The following is a 20,017-nucleotide window of genomic DNA, read 5'->3' as shown; positions in this document are numbered from 1 at the left end:
TGTAAGGCAGAAATTCAAGGAGCTAGGGTGGAAGCTTAGAACTAGAACAAACAGAGTTGTTATCTCTGGATTGTTACCCATGCCACATGCTAACAAGACAAGGAATAGGGAGAGAGAGCAGTTGAAGACGTGGCTGCAGTGATGGTGCAGGAGGGAGGGATTCAGATACCTGGATAATTGGGATTCATTCTGGTGTAGGTGGGACCAATACAAACAGGATGGTCTACTCCTGAACCAGAAGGGTACCAATATGCTGGGGGTCGGGGGGTTGGGGGGGGGGGGGTGCGGTTAGCGGTGGAATTTGCTAATGCTCTTCGTGAGGGTTTAAACTAATTCAGCAGGGGGATGGGAACCTGAATTGTAGGTCCAGTGTACAGGAGATTGAGAGTAGTGAGGTCATGAATAAGGTTTCAAGATCGCAGGAGTGTACCAGCAGGCAGGAATGTGGTTTGAAGTGTGTCTGCTTCAATGCCAGGACCATCCGGAATAAGGTGGGTGAACTTGCAGCATGGGTTTGGTACCTGGGACTTTGATGTTGTGGCCATTTCGGAGACATGGATAGAGCAGGGACAGGAATGGTTGTTGCAGGTTCTGGGGTTTAGAAGTTTCAGTAAGATCAGGGAAGGTGGTAAGAGAGGGGGAGGTGTGGCACTGTTAGTCAAGGATAGTATTACGGTGGCAGAAAAGATGTTTGATGAGGACTCGTCTACTGAAGTAATATGGGCTGATGTTGGAAACAGGAAAGGAGAGGTCACCCTGCTGGGAGTTTTCTATAGGCCTCCAAAAAATTCCAGAGATGTAGAGGAAAGGATTACAAAGATGATTCTGGATAGGAGCGATAGTAACAGGGTGGCTATTACAGGGACCTTTAACTTTCCAAATATTGATTGGTAATGCTATTGTTCGAGTACTTTAGATGGGTCAGTTTTTGTCCAACGTGTGCAGGAGGGTTTCCTGACACAGTATGTAGACAGGCCAACAAGAGGTGAGGCCACATTGGATTTGGTACTGGGTACTGAACCAGGCCAGGTGTTAGATTTGGAGGTAGGTGAGCACTTTGGTGATAGTGACCACAATTCGGTTATGTTTACTTTAGCGATGGAAAGGGATAGGTGTATACCACAGGGCAAGAGTTATAGCTGGGGGAAAAGCAATTATGAGGTAATTAGGCAAGATTTAGGATGCACAGTATGGGGAAGGAAACTGCAAGAGCTGGGCACAATTGAAATGTGGAACTTGTTCAAGGAACAGCATGTCCTTGATAAGTATGTACCTGTCAAGTAGGGAGGAAGTGGTTGAGCAAGTGGTTTTCTAAAGAAGTTGAATCTCTTGTCAAGAGGAAGAATGAGGCTTATGTAAAGATGAGGCGTGAAAGTTCAGTTAGGGTGCTTGAGAGTTACAAGTTAGCCAGGAAGGACCTAAAGAGAGAGCTAAGAAGAGCCAGGACGGGACATGAGAAGTCTTTGGCAGGTATGATCAAGGAAAACCCTAAAGCTTTCTATAGGTATGTCAGGAATAAAAGAATGACTGGAGTAAGATTAGGGTCAGCCAAGGACCGTAATAGGATGTTGTGCATGGAGTCTGAAGAGATAGAAGAGTCGATAAATGAATAGTTTTTGTCCGTATTTACACAGGAAAAAGGCAATGTCGTCGAGGAGAATACTGAGATACAGGCTATTAGAATAGACGGGATTGAAGTTCATAAGGAGAAGGTGTTAGTAATTCTGGAAAGTGTGAAAATACATAAGACCCCTGGGCCAGATGGGATTTATCATAGGATTCTCTGGGAAGCTAGGGAGGAGATTGCAGAGCCTTTGTCTTTGATCTTTATGTCATCATTGACTACAGGAATAGTGCCAGAAGACTGGAGGATAGCAAATGTTGTCCCCTTGTTCAAGAAGGGCAGTAGAGACAACCCTGGTAATTATAGACCAGTGAGCCTTACTCAGTTGTGGGTAAAGTGTTGGAGAGGATTGTAAGAGATAGGATTTATACTCTAGAAAGGAATAATTTGATTAGTGATAGTCAACACGGTTCTGTGAAGGGTAGGTTGTGCCTTACAAAGCTTATTGAGTTCTGTGAGAAGGTGACCAAACAGGTGGATGAGGGTAAAGCGGTTGTTGTGGTGTATATGGATTTCAGTAAAGCGTTTGATAATGTTCCCTATGGTAGGCTATTGCAGAAAACACAGAGGCATGGGATTGAGGGTGATTTAGCGGTTTGGATCAGAAATTGGCTAGCTGTAAGAAGACAGAGGATGGTGGTTGATGGGGAATGTTCATCCTGGAGTACAGTTACTCATGGTGTACTGCAAGGATCTGTTTTGGGGCCACTGCTGTTTGTCATTTTTATAAGTATCCTGGATGAAGTTGTAGAAGTGATAATGGGAACTGCAGATGCTGGAGAATCCAAGAGAATAAAATGTGAGGCTGGATGAACACAGCAGGCCCAGCAGTATCTCAGGAGCGCAAAAGCTGACGTTTCGGGCCTAGACCCTTCATCAGAGAGGGGGATGGGGTGAGGGTTCTGGAATAAATAGGGAGAGAGGGGGAGGCAGACTGAAGATGGAGAGAAAAGAAGATAGATGGAGAGGAAAGTATAGGTGGGGAGGTAGGGAAGGGATATGTCAGCCCAGGGAAGACGAACAGGTTAGGAAATTTGCGGATGACATTCAAGTTGGTAGAGTTGTGGATAGTGGGGAAGGATGTTGCAGGTTACAGAAAGACACAGATAAGCTGCAGAGATGGGCTGAGAGGTGGCAAATGAAGTTTAAGCGGAAAAGTATGAGGTGATTCACTTTGGAAGGAGTAACAGGAATACAGAGTACAGGGCTAATGGTAAGTTTCTTGATAGTGTGGATGAACAGAGAGATCTTAGTGTCCATGTGCATGGATCCCTGAAAGTTGCCACCCAGGTTGATAGGGCTGTTAAGAAGGCCAAGGTTAGGTGTGTTAGGTTTTATTGGAAGAGGGATTGAATTTCAGAGCCATGAGGTCTTGTTGCAGCTGTACAACACTATGGTGCGGCTGCTGTTGGAGTACTGTGTACACTTCTGGTCGTGCATTATAGGAAGGATGTGGAAGCATTGGAAAGGGTGCAGAGGAGATTTACCAGGATGTTGCCTGGTGTGGAGGGAAGGTCTTATGAGGAAAGGCAGAGGGACCTGAGGCTGTTTTCGTTAGAGAGAAGAAGGTGGAGAGGTGACTTAATAGGGACATACAGGCAGATCAGAAGATTAGATAGGGTGGACAGTGAGAGCCTTTTTCCTCAGATGGTGATGGCTAGCATGAGGGGACATAGCTTTAAATTGAGGGGTGATAGATATAGGACAGATGTCAGAAGTAGTTTCTTTACTTAGAGAGTAGTAAGGGCATGCAAAGCCTTGCCTGAAACCCTGCCTGACTCGCCAACTTTAAGGGCATTTAAATGGTCATTGGATAAACATATGGATGATAGTAGAATAGTGTAGGTTAGATAAGCCTCAGAATGGTTTCACAGGCCGGCGCAACATTGAGGGCCAAAGGGCCTGTACTGCGCTGTAATGTCCTATGTTCTACGTTCTATTCATTGGTTCAATTCTAAGGGCAATGTCATGTACCTGATTTTTTTTAAATGCCTTGGCAGTTAACTGTTCATCAGTACTAACATATGCATACTCCATGACATCACTTCTACCTAAAGCATCCTCATCTCACACAGATAATAAAATGTGAGGCTGGATGAACACAGCAGGCCAAGCAACATCTCAGGAGCACAAAAGCTGACGTTTTGGGCCTAGACCCTTCATCAGATGATGAAGGGTCTAGGCCCGAAACGTCAGCTTTTGTGCTCCTGAGATGCTGCTTGGCCTGCTGTGTTCATCCAGCCTCACATTTTATTATCTTGGAATTCTCCAGCATCTGCAGTTCCCATTGTCTCTGATACTATTTCATCTCGCACAGTCTATGTTTTGATTTTCCTGAATTGGTATTCCTGGGAATTGTTGTCATGAGCTCAGGATAAAAATCTTTCTCAAAATGTTTATTTTCTGAAATAAATATTACTGCATAAAGTTAGAAAATAAATGAATCCACTAGAAAGATGCTTATACAACATCTGACATGAATATCAGACAGATGAGTGTTGACTGATAAATTGTAGTTGAACACCCAACAGACTGCAATTTAAGTGGCAAATACAATCCAGGCAGCTGCCACAAATTTCTCGTAAAATCCTAAAGAAAAAGCTGTATGGTTGCTGTACTTCAGAAACAAAAACAGAGATTCCTAGGAAAAACTCAGCAGATCTGGCAGCATCTGTGGACAGAGAGGCTCAGTGGTTTGCACTGCTGCCTCACAAAAGCAGGGACCTGGATTCAATTCCTGCCTCGGGCAAATGTCTATGTGGAGTTTGCACATTCTCCCTGTGTCTGCCTGGGTGTCCTCCACATGCTCTGGTTTCCTCCCACAGTCCAAAGATGTGCAGGTTTAGGTGGATTAGCCATGGGAAATGCAAGGAGAGGATAGCAGGGTGAGTTTGGATGGGATTCTCTTTGGAGATTTGGTGTGGACGTTTTGGACGAAATGGCCTGTTTCAAAAAAAGATAACATTTTGGGTCCAGTGACTCTTTCTCTGACCCCAGCTCTGAGGAAGAGTCTCTGGAAACAAAACATTAACTCTTATTTCTCTCCACAGTTGCTGCCAGACTTGCCGAACTTTTCTACCTCTCTGCCTTTGTGACAGAAATATCTTAGCAGTCCATCCAGATGACCACTGATTATAAACTTTCTTTCTACAGAAGGACTGGAACTCTATGCCACCAAAGATCCAATATGTACAACTGTTACCCAAAAAATGCACTTTTCCAGTTCTCTTTCACATCTTCTTCCAGACATAGCTGTCTTTGCATCAGAGATAATGGGAACTGCAGATGCTGGAGAATCTGAGATAACAAAGTGTGGAGCTGGATGAGCACCGCAGGCTGAGCAGCATCTTAGGAGCAGACAAGCTGACGTTTCAGGCCTCGACCACCGAAACCTCAGCTCTTGTGCTCCTTAGATGCTACTCCGACTGCTGTGTTCATCCAACCCCACACTTTGTTATAGCTGTCTTTTCCTTCTTTTTACAGGCCAGCTCTACCTCCAATTGCATCCAACTGTTTTGGTCAGACTGTACTCCAGTATCTAAACACAGGCATAGCACCAGCTCCTGAACAACAATGCAGCCAACCACTGTTCAATTCTCAGGTAGCTACACAAATGATTATCCTGAGATTTCATTCCAGTTTGTTTGACAAGGCTACAGTCCAGCATCACTGGCATAATTTCAGCTATTTAACTGCTCTAAAATACTCTTTTGCCCAAGGGATATCCTGTGTCCTGGCCACATGAAACCAACTAACAACAATACTTTAGCCACATAGAGTTGTCATCCCTGGCCCTTCCTTGACTGATCCTGATCTTTAAAATGCTATTTAATGAACCTTGAACTGTTTTGAGTGTTCTAGCGAAAAACATCACGCAAATTCTGTCCTTGTCCCTTGATAGGATCAAATACAGCAATCTTTGGAACATGTTGCGCTTATGTTATAATTTTCAAATTTGAACTTCAAAAACACAGAACAAAAGCCAATATTATCATAAGAGTTTGAAGGACCATAAATAATCTTCCTTATCTGGACCTTTATTTGCACACTTTTCAGGTTGTCAAAATAATTTCCTTATTAATCAGGAATGAAGACTTCATTTTGGTCCCTTAATAAACACCACTCTCAGATTTAGTACTGTTGATGACCAGCGGAAATGTTTTATGGCAAATATTTCCTGATGACCAAGTTGGATTTGAAACAAACTGCTGAAAGCTTTGAGCATCGAGCAAACCAGTATAATACTTTATAAGATGGAGGAATACTGCTGTGTCATTGTTGGTTGTTCTAACTTAACAGCTGTTGCTATAGACCACTGCAAGGCGGAGAAAAAAATTACATTTTTGGATATGTTTAACCAGGCTTTGTCTGTCTATAATTGAAATAACTCCTCAGAGGATGGTATCCCATTACCAAGTCACACTTTATTGACACATTCATGGCACTTGAGCCTGGCCCAGCTTTCTCAGAGGCATCTGTCAAAGTGAACAGAACCTCTGATGCAGAGATAATGGGAACTGCAGATGCTGGAGAATTCCAAGATAATAAAATGTGAGGCTGGATGAACACAGCAGGACAAGCAGCATCTCAAGAACACAAAACCCGAAACGTCAGCTTTTGTGCTCCTGAGATGCTGCTTGGCCTGCTGTGTTCATCCAGCCTCACATTTTATTATCTTGGAATCTCCAGCATCTGCAGTTCCCATTATCTCTGATACCATTTGTAAGTTTCTTGTTTCTTCATTGCAACTCAGTTTCCCAAGTATTTTATTGTCATTTACAAATTTGTTTTTAGTACATTCTATCCCTGTGTCCGAGTCATTAACATTGAAATTAAATATGTGGAGCCCAAGGACAGAGCTCTGTGGCACCCCAAGAGTTAAGCTTGCCAACCAGAAAAAGACCAGTTTAACCCGACTCTGTTTTCTATTGGTTAGCCAAACCACTAGACAAGCGACCATGTTATCTCTTAATCCATGTGGTCTTACCCGTTTATAAACCTTATTTCATGTGACATCTTATCAAATGCTTTCTGGAAGTCCAAACATGCTACATCTACCGGACCCCATGTTCACTCTGCTTGTTACATCTTCACAGAGCTCTAGAAAATTAGTTAAACATGAAGGGAAGTGGTAGATGCAGATACAGTTACAATATTTAAAATACATTTGGGTAGATATATAAATAGGAAAGGTTTTTGTTCTTTATTCATTCATGAGATGAGAGCGTCGCTGATGAGGTAGCATTTATTGCCCATCTCTAATTGCCTAGAGGGCAGCTAAGAGTCAACAATATTGCTGTGGGTCTGGAGTCACATGTAGGCCAGACCAAGTAAGGGTGACAGTTTCCTTCCCTAAAAGGGATTAATGAACCAGATGGGTTTTTCCAACAATCAATAATGGATTCATGGTCATCATTGGACTCTTAATTCCAGATATTTATTGAATTCAAATTCCACCATCTTCTTTGGCAAGATTCAAACCCAAGTCCCCAGAACATTATCTGGGTCTCTGGATTAACAGTCCGGTGATAAACCACTCGGCCATCACTTCCCCATTTAAAGGGACGTGGGCCAAATACAGGCAAGTGGGACTAGTTTAGTTTGGGAAGCTTGGTTGGCATGGATATGTTGGATTGAAGGATCTGCTTCTACACTGTATGAGCCTGTTACCCTATCCTTCATGAAACCATGCTGACTCTGATAGATTGTGTTTTGATGTTCCAAATATCCTGTTAGAAGTTCTAAAGGAACTTTTGAACTATTATCAAACAATTTCAGCAGTGAACAAAAACAAAGTTGTTGGAAAAGCTCAGCAGGTCTGGCAGCATCTGTGAAGTAGAAAATTGAGTTAATGTTTTGGGTCCAGTGACCCTTCCTCAAAACTGGTTCTGATTAAGTTCTGAGGAAGGGTCATCGGACCTGAAACATTATCTCTGTTTTCTCCTTCACAGATGCTGCCAGATCTGCTGAACTTTTCCAGCAATTTCATTTTTGTTCCTGATTTACAGCATGCACAGTTCTTTTGGTTTTTATTTAAAATCAGCATTGACATTAGTTAGACCAAACATTCATAACTTAATCCAAATTCTTTACATATTTTATAAAAAAACTTTTCAAAATGGAATTTATCCAAGTACATTATGAACTATTGAAAACATTTCATTAAACCTGCCTAATTATAATTTGTTTTCATACAAGAGCTGTAAAATATTTTAAACACATTCTGATCAATGCATTTTAATTGGAGCAAAATAATTATTGGGTCAATTCATCAATTCTTCTTCTGATTTGAGCAGCTAACAGTAGACAGAGTACTAATCCACCATTGTAACTAAGAATATGTGAATGTATGAAATAAGTCCAAAAGACCTCAATCCTTTGACCCTGTTCTGTCATCCTGCTACCATATGATCGTGGCTGATATTCTCCCTCAGCTTCATCTCTCCCCATCACTACTCTCATATCCCTTAATTCCCTGAACATTCAAAAATCTTTCAATCTATGTTTTGAATATATTTAATGACTGAGCATCCACACCTCCCTTGGATAAAAATTTCCAAAGATATGTGACCATTTGAGAGAGAAGATTTCTCCTTTTATAGAGTCATAGAGTTATAAAGTCAGACACCGCAGGAACGGACACCTCAGTTCCAATCCTTCCATGACAAACATAATGTCAAAACCTAATCCCACCTGCCTGCTCCTGATCCATATCCCACCAAATCTTTCCTATTCATCTACTTATTGAAATGTCTTTTAGACATTGTGATTGTGCCCTCATCCACCACTTCCTCAGGACATTCATTCTACGCATGAACTACCCTCTGTTTTTAAAAAAACAATAATTTGTCTCTCATCTCTTTTTTAAATCTCTCTCCTCTCATCTTAAAAATATGCCCTCTAGTCTTGAAATTCCCCATCCTAGGGAAAGGGTACCTGCCACTAACCCTATCGATACCCATCGTGACCTTACAATTCTTTATAAGGTGATCTGTCAACCAACTACACTCCAGTAAAAAAAAGTCATCGCCTATCCAGTCTTTCGTTATAACTCAAACCTTCCAAACCTGGCAACATCCTGGTAAGTCTCTTCTGAACCTTTTTGAGCTTAATGATATCCTTCCTATAACAGGGTGACTGGAACTGGACACAGTGCCCCAGAGGAGGCCTCACCAATTCCGTGTACAATCTCAATATGACTTCCCAACTCCTATACTCAAAGGACTGAGAAATGAAGGCAAGCTTGCCAAATTCCTACTTAACCACCTGGTCTATATGTGGCACAAGCTTCAAAGAATTATGAACTTGAATGTCTGTTCTACAACACTACCCAAGTCCCTGCCATTAATTGTATAAGTCCCGCCCCTGTTTGTTGTACCAAATTGGCAATACTTTGCATTTATCTAGTTGAACTCCTTCTGCTATTTTTCAGTTCTTGACTCACTTAATCAAGAACTTTTTGGAATCTTAGGAAACGTTCTTCACTGTCTACTATGTCACCAATTTTGGTGTGTCCACAACTTCTATAATCTCATCCAAATCATTTATGTAAATGACTAATAAAAGAGGACCCAGATACAGTTCCTGTGTAACATTGCTGGTGATAGGCCTTCAGTCTGAAAAGCAACCTTCTACCACCACTCTCTGTCTCCTGCTGTTAAGCCAATTCGGTACCCAAATGGTAAGCTCACCCTAAATCCCATGTGACCTAACTCTGACAATGTTACAATTGACTAATTAGTAAAGGTTTTACTAAAGTCCAAGTAAACAATGTTTACTGCTCTTCTCAGTCCTAAATGGTTAACTCTTTACTCTAGGACTTTAACCTTATACTTTTAACATTCTAGCCAGGGGAACAATCTTTCCAGAGTTCATCCTATTAAACACTTTAAGAATTACCTATGTTTCTAAGAGATAAGCTCTTTTTCCTCTAAATTCTCGTGCCAAAGCCCAGTCTACACAAATTCTCCAAAGAAGACAGTTTCCTCTTGCCAGAAATAAATTTGCAATGACTTAAACAGGAACTTAAATTTATATAGTGCCTTTAATATAATAAAGCATCCACAATGTTTCAGAGGAGAAACAACCAGGATATATGACATCAATCCCAGATTAGGTCAGGTGATCAAAGACTTAGTCAAACTGCTATGTTTTATGTCATGTCTTGGGAAGTTCATCAAGGACAATTTTCAGGTTGGGTTTTTTCTTCATCTTTATGTCATGCTCTTGCTTTGTCTTCCCACCCACTGTTATTTGCACTAGATGTTCTTATAAAGTGGCACAAAGACATGGGATATCCAGTCACTAAGCTAAGTACATTTCCTCACATATCTGCTGTTCTCAATTTCCATTGCATTTCAGAATACTCCCATTTTATGCTGTCTTTATGCCAAAGCATACCGCAAATGAGCTGACCTAGGAATTGCCAGTATAAGAACCAAGACAGATCTTCGGTTGGCACAATCCATTTTTCAGTGACATAAAAGTGCTGCAAGTCACCAGATGGATATCTAGGCCCATGTCTGCAGGGATAGTTTGTGTTGTCCAGCCAGGTTGCTTAATTTGATGCCCATCTAAATGGTGGCATCTGATTTAGAGACATTTGCTGCCGTCACCAAACAGTGCAATCAATAGCAGCAGTAATATCTTCATCAGCAGCTCTGTTATGTAAATAATATGGCTTTGCTGCCAGGAGCTCAGAAGAATTTAACATTAAGAAGCTGTTGCTCACATTGAGTGGAAGCAGAATGTGGGCAGTACCACAGAGCTGCTACCAGCAGGATATGCCATATGGGTAGGTTGAACAGTTAACATGAGACCTTTTCATACAGTAACTGGTTATTATCATATTGCTCTTTATGGGACCAAGTTGTGCCCTAAATAACTGCCCTGTTTCCAGCCTTATAACACTGACTACACTTCAAAAATACTTCACTGGCTGTAAAGCAGTTTGAGATGCAGTTTTGATTACCAAGGGGATGAAAAGATTATTTTGGGTATGCAGGAATGTAGAGTTCCAGTTAAAATTAGATAAGCCATGATCTTCTACAATGGGCGAGCAGGTGCAAAGGGGTGAGTGACTTAATCTTGTTCCCTGTTCGTATGTTTGTGCATCCTGTGGAAAGTATTGTGTAAGGTACCTGTGTGGGGCAGAACGGTGGTTCAATAGTTAGCACTACTGCCTCACTGCACCAGAGACCTGGATCTGATTCTGGCTTCAGGTGACTGTCGGTGTGGAGTTTGCACATTCTCGCCGTGTCTGTATGGGTTTCCTCCAGGTGCTCTGGTCTTCTCCCATAGTCCAAAGATTTGCAGGTTATTGGCCATGCTACCTTGCCCATGGTGTCCAGGGATGGGCAGGCCAGGTGGATTAGCTATGGGAAATGCAAAAGATAGGGTAGGAAGGCTGATCTGGATAGAAGACAGCTCTGTGAGTCAATATGGACTCAATAGGCTTAATGGCCTGCTTCCACACAGTAGGGATTCTATCATTCCGTGAAATGTCAATTTTTAAAAATTTTTCCTTCCAGATTACATAGGAGCACAATTATTATTACTACTTTGAGTAAATCAAGGCCTTAGCCTGGGTTTTGGATTAGTAGTCCAGTGACATTACAATTATATGACATGTACCAGTTTTTACCAGTTTCCACGGAGTAATCCTAAAGCTCCATGAAGGAACAGGGAAGTGCTCCTGACCAACTTACTGGTTGTTTTGGCAAACTGGCACAAGCAGCACCGATTCCTCCTCAGCACACGACTGACCTGTCTGGCTACTTCTGTCATGAATCATTGGGTGACTCTCCTTGCAGGTGCTCTCTAATTAGACACTGATTTTTTTTAAAAGAATCTCTGGCTCATGCTCTTTATTTTATTTCAAAGTTCCATTTTTATATTTCTTTCAGTTTATATTTTACTTACATACTTACTTGCATCATTGATTAAATTAAACCATTCACTTTGAGCTCAAAGCAACGGCTGTTATTATTTACACGTTTCTTTGTTTGAACATGGGATGTGGGTGTTAAAGGCTAGGCCAGCATTTATCACTCATCCGTAATTACCCAAATAGCAGTTCAGAGCCTACAACATTACTGTGGAGCTGGAATCACATGGTAAGGACAGCAGAGTTCCTTCCGTAAAGGATATGAGTGAACCAGATGGGTTTTCACGGCCATGGTTTCTCCGTCACTATTTGCCTAGCTATTTAGTTCCAGATTTTTAAAAATTGAATTAAAGTGTCACCCTCTGCCATAGTGGGAATCAACCTTTTGTTCCCAGAGCATTAGCCTGGGTTTTGGATTAGTAGGTCAGTGACATTACAATTATATACCATTTAAAAGATGAGTTTTAAGCTTTGTGCGACTATCCTTTGCCAAATTGGAACTGGCTTCTTCAATTACCCTTGATACTGAGTGCTGCCTTTCTGGGATGCATTGTATGAGCAAGCACTCACTTGTGTACACCCATCAATTTTCCTCTTCAGTTGACTAACTGAAGTACTCATCATATTGCAGGACTTAGCTTAGAATTGTGTTAGACCTTGGCCTTATTCCACATTGCACCCCATTTTTCTTCACACATGACACACACTAAACACACACCTCTATGTCTCTGCATACTTGTTCCCAGCGTCTCTGAAACATACACAGCACAGCCTCTAAGCTGGTAGCTGTGAGTGAAAGATCATGTGCTGTTGAGTCTTCATCTTCACCATTGTTTCTACTGACGAGAAAGATTGCAGATTTTGCATATCTGAAATAAAAATGGGAAAAGCATTGGTTGTAGTGAAAGGGAGAGGAGAATATGGGGAGTGGTGGGAGAGCATGGTAAAACATGTAGATAAACCAGTTCCACTAGCTGCTTCTTGTTATATATCGTTTTAGAGCCAGAGAATAAGAGATGTCTACAGCAGAGAAAAAGGCCCTTTGGCACATGAAGTCTGTCTGTGCCAATCAAAAGCAGCCACAATTCTAACTATTCTAATTACCATTTTCCACCATGTGGCCAATTGTGTCATATGCCTTGGCACTGCAAGTGCACATCTGAATGCTCCTTACATGTTATGAGGGTTTCTGCCTCTATGAAAATCTAGGAGTGAATTCCATATTCCCACCACCCTTCGGGTGAAAGCATGTTTCCTCGCATGTCTTCTAAGCCTCCTGCCCCTTACCTTAAATCTATGACTCTTGTCATTGATCCTTCCACTAAGGGGAAAAATTCTTTCCTATCTACCCTGTCTATGTCTCATAATTTTGTACATCTCAATCACAACCTCACTCAGTTACCTCTGCTCCAAGACAAACAAAACAATCCCAGTATATCCAAACTCTCTTCGTAATTGAAATACTCCAAGTCCGGCAAGTTTGTGGGAAATCTCCTCTGCACCCCCTCCAGTGCAATCACATGCCTTCTATTATATGAATTCAGAGCTGCACACAAAATTATAGTGTGTTAACCAACTTTTTATATTGTTCCAACATAACATCTCTGCTCTTAAACTGTATGGCATGACTAACAAAGGCAAGTAACCCATATGCTTTCTTAACTACATTATCTACCTATCCTGCTGCATTAAGTGTCCAGAGATATCTGCCATTCCTCAGCCCACTGACCGAGTTGATCAAAATCCCATTGTACCCTTAGATAACCTTCTTAACTGTCTACTATACTACCAATTTTAGTGTCATCTTCAAATTTGCTAACCATGCCTCCAACATTCTCATCCAATTTACCCTATCAATTTATGAATCATCCATGAACCTACTGATCATCCCTCCCACATTCAAGTATTAATCATTTACATATTCACAAACATCTAGGGTCCCAGCACTGATCCCTACAAGATTTCATTGGAAACAGGATTCCAGTCACCAAAACACCCCTAGACATCGACCTTTGTTTCCTGCCACTCAACCATTGTGGATCCAGTTTGCCAATTTTCTTTGGATCCCATGAGCTCTTACCTTCACAATTATATAACATGTTGTTTTGTGCCTCAGATCTGAACTCTGAATTTTGTACAAACATAATTAGAGTATGCTACATCGGACATCATGCTTGATGTGGGATCTGTAAGCCATTAGGAATCCGCTAGCCTAGCCAGCGATGCCCACCTCAAGTAAGCAGGCTCAGCCTAACCAAGTTTTTATACGGTTCCAGCGTAACTTGCTGTCTCTGAAAACTCTGTTACACTATGCCTTCCTTTCTCCTGGAAGAGAGAAGGATGAGCATCATGGTTATAAACTAGACCTTAATCCATTTTCCTGGAGCAGACTGGGAGGTAGGGGGCGTATAACTCAGACGGAATGTGAGGCTGTGGTGGACCCATCACTTATCCATCTCCCTGCAATTCAATCCAAGGTGTGGAAGTTTGAGATGGACACTCCACCCAGATGTTAATTAAGGCTTTTAAAAAGCTAATTAATGGGAATTTTAAGGGCCTTATTGTGCTATTACAGGCAGAATCCCAGAGGGATAGGGCCCTATGGCAGGCCTCTCCTTTTCAGGCACACTGTGCCTCATAGAGGGCACTGCATCCCAGTCCCTAACCACTGACCCTGCCCCACATGTGTTGTCTGCGCAAATTGCCTCTGTTTACATGATGCAATGCCTTGAGATCTGGGGCCGATTTCATGTTTGTTGGTTCTGGCTAGTTGTAATACTAACAGTGGACTGCTTTTGGTGGCACTGCTGCAACAGAAGAGCTGCCAGGCCCCTGACTGGCCTTCATAAGACAGAAACAACTATTGTCATTTTAACTACATCAGAGTTTCAGGAATTGGCTGCAGCTCGATGCGTTTGATCTGAGTTGTGGATGTGAGGCTTGAAATAGCTTGATATGTGAGGGTGGGATAAAGCATATGAATTTTGAAAATGACTACTGATTGACAGAATTTTGGTAGGTGGGTGATGGGCATGCAGTGACTAAGCAGTGAATGAGTCCAGTGGTAATGGGAACTGCAGATGCTGGAGAATTCCAAGATAATAAAATGTGAGCCTGGATGAACACAGCAGGCCAAGCAGCATCTCAGCAGCACAAAAGCTGACGTTTCGGGCCTAGACCCTTCATCAGAGAGGGGGATGGGGAGAGGGAACTGGAATAAATAGGGAGAGAGGGGGAGGCGGACCGAAGATGGAGAGTAAAGAAGATAGGTGGAGAGAGTATAGGTGGGGAGGTAGGGAGGGGATAGGTCAGTCCAGGGAAGACGGACAGGTCAAGGAGGTGGGATGAGGTTAGTAGGTAGCTGGGGGTGCGGCTTGGGGTGGGAGGAAGGGATGGGTGAGAGGAAGAACCGGTTAGGGAGGCAGAGACAGGTTGGACTGGTTTTGGGATGCAGTGGGTGGGGGGGAAGAGCTGGGCTGGTTGTGTGGTGTAGTGGGGGGAGGGGACGAACTGGGCTGGTTTAGGGATGCAGTAGGGGAAGGGGAGATTTTGAAACTGGTGAAGTCCACATTGATACCATTAGGCTGCAGGGTTCCCAGATGGAATATGAGTTGCTGTTCCTGCAACCTTCGGGTGGCATCATTGTGGCAGTGCAGGAGGCCCATGATGGACATGTCATCCAGAGAATGGGAGGGGGAGTGGAAATGGTTTGCGACTGGGAGGTGCAGTTGTTTGTTGCGAACTGAGCAGAGGTGTTCTGCAAAGCGGTCCCCAAGCCTCCGTTTGGTTTCCCCAATGTAGAGGAAGCCGCACCGGGTACAATGGATGCAGTATACCACATTGGCAGATGTGCAGGTGAACCTCTGCTTAATGTGGAATGTTGCAGTATACCACATTGGCAGATGTGCACGTCCGACCCCACCACCCAAGACATTTTTCCATCCCCACCCCTGTCTGCTTTCCAGAGAGACCACTCTCTCCGTGACTCCCTTGTTCGCTCCACACTGCCCTCCAACCCCACCACACCCGGCACCTTCCCCTGCAACCGAAAGAAATGCTACACTTGCCCCCACGCCTCCTCCCTCACCCCTATCCCAGGCCCCAAGATGACATTCCACATTAAGCAGAGGTTCACCTGCACATCTGCCAATGTGGTATACTGCATCCATTGTACCCGGTGCGGCTTCCTCTACATTGGGGAAACCAAACGGAGGCTTGGGGACCGCTTTGCAGAACACCTCTGCTCAGTTCGCAACAAACAACTGCACCTCCCAGTCGCAAACCATTTCCACTCCCCCTCCCATTCTCTGGATGACATGTCCATCATGGGCCTCCTGCACTGCCACAATGATGCCACCCGAAGGTTGCAGGAACAGCAACTCATATTCCGCCTGGGAACCCTGCAGCCTAATGGTATCAATGTGGACTTCACCAGTTTCAAAATCTCCCCTTCCCCTACTGCATCCCTAAACCAGCCCAGTTCGTCCCCTCCCCCCACTGCACCACACAACCAGCCCAGCTCTTCCCCCCCCACCCACTGCATCCCAAAACCAGTCCAACCTGTCTCTGCCTCCCTAACCGGTTCTTCCTCTCCCCCATCCTTTTCTGCCACCCCAAGCCGCACCCCCAGCTACCTACTAACCTCATCCCACCTCCTTGACCTGTCCGTCTTCCCTGGACTGACCTATCCCCTCCCTACCTCCCCACCTATACTCTCCTCTCCACCTATTTTCTTTTCTCTCCACCTTCGTCCGCCTCCCCCTCTCTCCCTATTTATTCCAGTTCCCTCTCCCCATCCCCCTCTCTGATGAAGGGTCTAGGCCCGAAACGTCAGCTTTTGTGCTGCTGAGATGCTGCTTGGCCTGCTGTGTTCATCCAGCCTCACATTTTATTATCAATGAGTCCAGTGGTACAGTTGCCAAGCAGTGCCATTTAAGGTGAACTCACTTACCTTGACAAGTCTAGCCAGATTGCTGAATGTCTTTTTGCACTGCATCCTTTTTCTGGGAACAATATTCCTGGCAAAGACTTCATCTAATACTTGTCCCCATTGGCTGCTGAGCTTCTCTTCCACTAAAACCTCCAATGTCACGTCAGGAAACTTTGGTCATCGCTCTTTTCTATGTTCAGTTTCACAGGCTAGTTTTACTTTTGGGGAAGAAAAGATCCCATCACTTATTGAAACAACAATGCATTTCTTATTTAAGACGTGCAGACTATCTTTCAAGTAGCTCTAGCCACACATGACGTCAGATTTCTTAAATGAACAGTGAAGGGTTTATTGTCAGTATGCAACAACTATTTAAAAGAACAGGCAACACAAATTTAACGTAACAAAAATAATTAAATCATAACAATTCTACTAACATAAATGACACTGTAATATACATATTAATTGTGTTAGTAGTTTAAACAAGACCAATATCCCTTCTTAAGATAGAATAACAATCATTACTTGCACTTTGCTTGTCAAGCTGCCAAAAGGCTTCATATTTATCCAGAAACCCATTTGTGCTTAGTAAGCTCGGGTGTTATAAAACTAGCTGGCTTTTCAAAACCATGTTCTCAAAGTCTTCAGTTATTGCAAGGAACAGAACGATCTGGCAGGCTGTTTAAAACATTTTATTTAAAATAAACAATTGCTGCCAAAGACGCTGAAAAATATGTTGGGGAAATCAACTAATGCACAGCCATTTGTCAGACTGATGTCTTATTATTGATATATGGAGATGAGATTTCACATTTATAGACCTGAACATGGCAGTGATGCTATTCAAAGAAGATTTCTTCACCATTTTTGCAGGTCATCTTCCCTCAGCTAATGCTATTGATAACAGATTAATTGATCATTCATCTCACTACTGTCTGTGTACAAAACAGCTTCCACATTTGCCTGCGCAACCATAGTCCCATCACTTCAAAGTAATTGGTGACATGTAAGTGGAAGTCTTATTTTTAAATGCAGGGGTAAGAAATGCTGCAGTGACACCAAGGCAGCATTCAATCAAGACACTGTAGCAAAACTGACATTAAAAGATATTGTAAAGAGATCCAGCTAGTCACTAGAATCATATCTGACGTAAAGGAGGATGGTCATGAAAACCTAAGAGATGCAATGTAACTATAACCTCTTTATTTTCATCCCCTCACCATCAAAATCCTGGCAGTGGACAGTGACTAGAAGCTTAGCTGGTCCAGGTTTATCCACATCCTGACCCAATGCTGGGTGGCCTACAATCACGGCCTTAACTCCTGATGAGCTGAAATCCCCCACCATCTGTAGCCATGTGAGATGGAATACCACTGCTTGCCTCAATATTGCAGCTCTAACAACACAAGAAACTCAACACTGCTTAGGTCAGAATATTCAGAAAAAGTGGAAAGCCTGAGGACTGGGAGAAATTTAGAAATGAGCAAAGGAGGACCAAGAAACTAGCAATGAAGGAGAAAAGACATTGAATGAATTCAAGATAACAAGACAGAGAAAAACAAAACAGACTTTAAAAGCTTCTTTAGGTATGTGATATGGAAAAGATTAGCTAGACCAAATGTGGTGTTATGTTAGGTGGACCTAGGGGAATATACAATAGAGAACAGGAAAATGGCAGAGGACTTAAGCAACTACTCTGTGTCAGTTTTCACAGAAGAATACACAGAGGATGTTCCAGAAATACTAGATGACCTAAAGTCATGAAACTGAGGAATTGAACAACAACTGAGTGGCAGCACTTGAAAACCGGTTCGAAAGTTGATAAAACCTCTGGACCAGATGGGCTAAATCTCAGAGTATTGAAGAAAGTCATTACAGCCATAGAACATAGAACATAGACCATAGAACATAGAGCAATACAGCGGAGAACAGGCCCTTCGGCCCTCAATGTTGCGCCGACTTGTGAACTAATCTAAGCCCCTCCCCCTACACTATCCCATCATCATCCATATGCTTATCCAAGGACTGTTTAAATGCCCCTAATGTGGCTGAGTTAACTACATTGGCAGGCAGGGCCTTCCATGTCCTTACCGCTCTCTGAGTAAAGAACCTGCCTCTGACATCTGTCTTAAATCTATCACCCCTCAATTTGTAGCTATGCCCCTCGTACAAGCTGAAGTCGTCATCCTCGGAAAAAAGACTCTCACTGTCCAGCCAGTGGATGCATTAATGATTACCTTTCAAAATTCAGTAGATTTTAATCAGGTTTCTGTAGCAATAATAATTGCATTATATGAGAAGGGAGAAAGAAGGAAAATGGAGGATTATAGAACTGTTACTTTGATGTCAATAGAGAGATAAATTTTGAACCTATTATAGGAGATATGATAGCTGCACACTTAAGAAAAGAATAATAAAATTCAGCAGAGTCAACATTAATATGAGAAGGAAGTCATGTTTGACAAACTTAATGGTGCATGTGGGATTAGTGGGGCAATGTACTGCAATAGATTGAGAGTTGGATAACAAGCAGGAAGTAGACAGCAGGAATAAACAGATTATACTCTGGATGGCAGGCTGCTACAAGCAAAGTGCTACCAAGCTATTCATAATTGTTATAAATGATTTAGCTGTGGGGACCAATTGTATTATTGTCAAATTTGCTGATGACACAGCAATTGGTGGCATTGTAAGCTGTGAGGAGTGTGCGAGGAGGCTTGAAGAGAACTTGCACAGGCTAAGTGAATGAGCGAAAGAATGGCAGATAGAATGTAGTGAGAGTAAGTGTGAAGTTAAATACTTGGGTAGAAAAAAAGCAAAAAGACAGAATATTTATTAAAAGGTGAAAGGTTAAGAAAGGTTGGTACAGCAGAAAAGCCGTCTAATTACGATTATGTAAAACCTTGGAGAAACCATAGAGTATTTTGTACAGAGATAATGGGAACTGCAGATGCTGGAGATTCCAAGATAATAAAATGTGAGGCTGGATGAACACAGCAGGCCAAGCAGCATCTCAGGAGCACAAAAGCTGACGTTTCGGGCCTAGACCCTTCATCAGAGTTTGGCGGTCTCCTTATCTTGCATAGCTACAAATTGAGGGGTGATAGATTTAAGACAGATGTCAGAGGCAGGTTCTTTACTCAGAGAGCGGTAAGGACATGGAAGGCCCTGCCTGCCAATGTAGTTAACTCAGCCACATTAGGGGCATTTAAACAGTCCTTGGATAAGCATATGGATGATGATGGGATAGTGTAGGGGGAGGGGCTTTTTTCTACCCAAGTATTTAACTTCACACTTACTCCCACTATATTCTATGTAATGAAATGGAAATTCACCAAACCACTCCCTGTGATGGTGTCATTGCTCTATGAGGAGCCATTAAGGAAGCTTTTTATTCATTCAAGGGATGTGGCATCAACCTTTCTTAACCTTTCACCTTTTAATAAATATTCTGTCTTTTTGCTTTTTTTCTACCCAAGTATTTAACTTCACACTTACTCCCACTACATTCTATGCAGTGAAATGGAAATTCACCAAACCACTCCCTGTGATGGTGTCATTGCTCTATGAGGAGCCA

At 42.7% G+C, this 20,017-nt stretch overlaps 1 protein-coding gene across 1 annotated transcript in view; it reads right to left on the bottom strand.

Annotated features, from left to right (window-relative positions):
- The window catches only part of lancl2 (LanC lantibiotic synthetase component C-like 2 (bacterial)), an 86,055-nt gene extending 69,339 nt beyond the window's left edge, over window positions 1-16,716 (bottom strand). Inside the window, exons 1-2 of the mRNA XM_059638091.1 lie at window positions 16,462-16,716; window positions 12,229-12,379 (exon numbers count right to left, since the gene is read on the bottom strand). Of these exons, the coding sequence (XP_059494074.1) occupies window positions 12,229-12,379; window positions 16,462-16,544 (234 nt within the window). The 5' untranslated portion in view covers window positions 16,545-16,716. The remainder of the gene's footprint in view (window positions 1-12,228; window positions 12,380-16,461) is intronic.
- Window positions 16,717-20,017: the final 3,301 nt, after the last annotated feature.

This window comes from Stegostoma tigrinum, chromosome 2, assembly GCF_030684315.1.
Source record: "Stegostoma tigrinum isolate sSteTig4 chromosome 2, sSteTig4.hap1, whole genome shotgun sequence".
Lineage (NCBI taxonomy): Eukaryota > Metazoa > Chordata > Chondrichthyes > Orectolobiformes > Stegostomatidae > Stegostoma > Stegostoma tigrinum.
The sequence above is the reverse complement of the archived record's forward strand: the minus strand, read 5'-3'. Positions and strand labels throughout refer to the sequence as shown.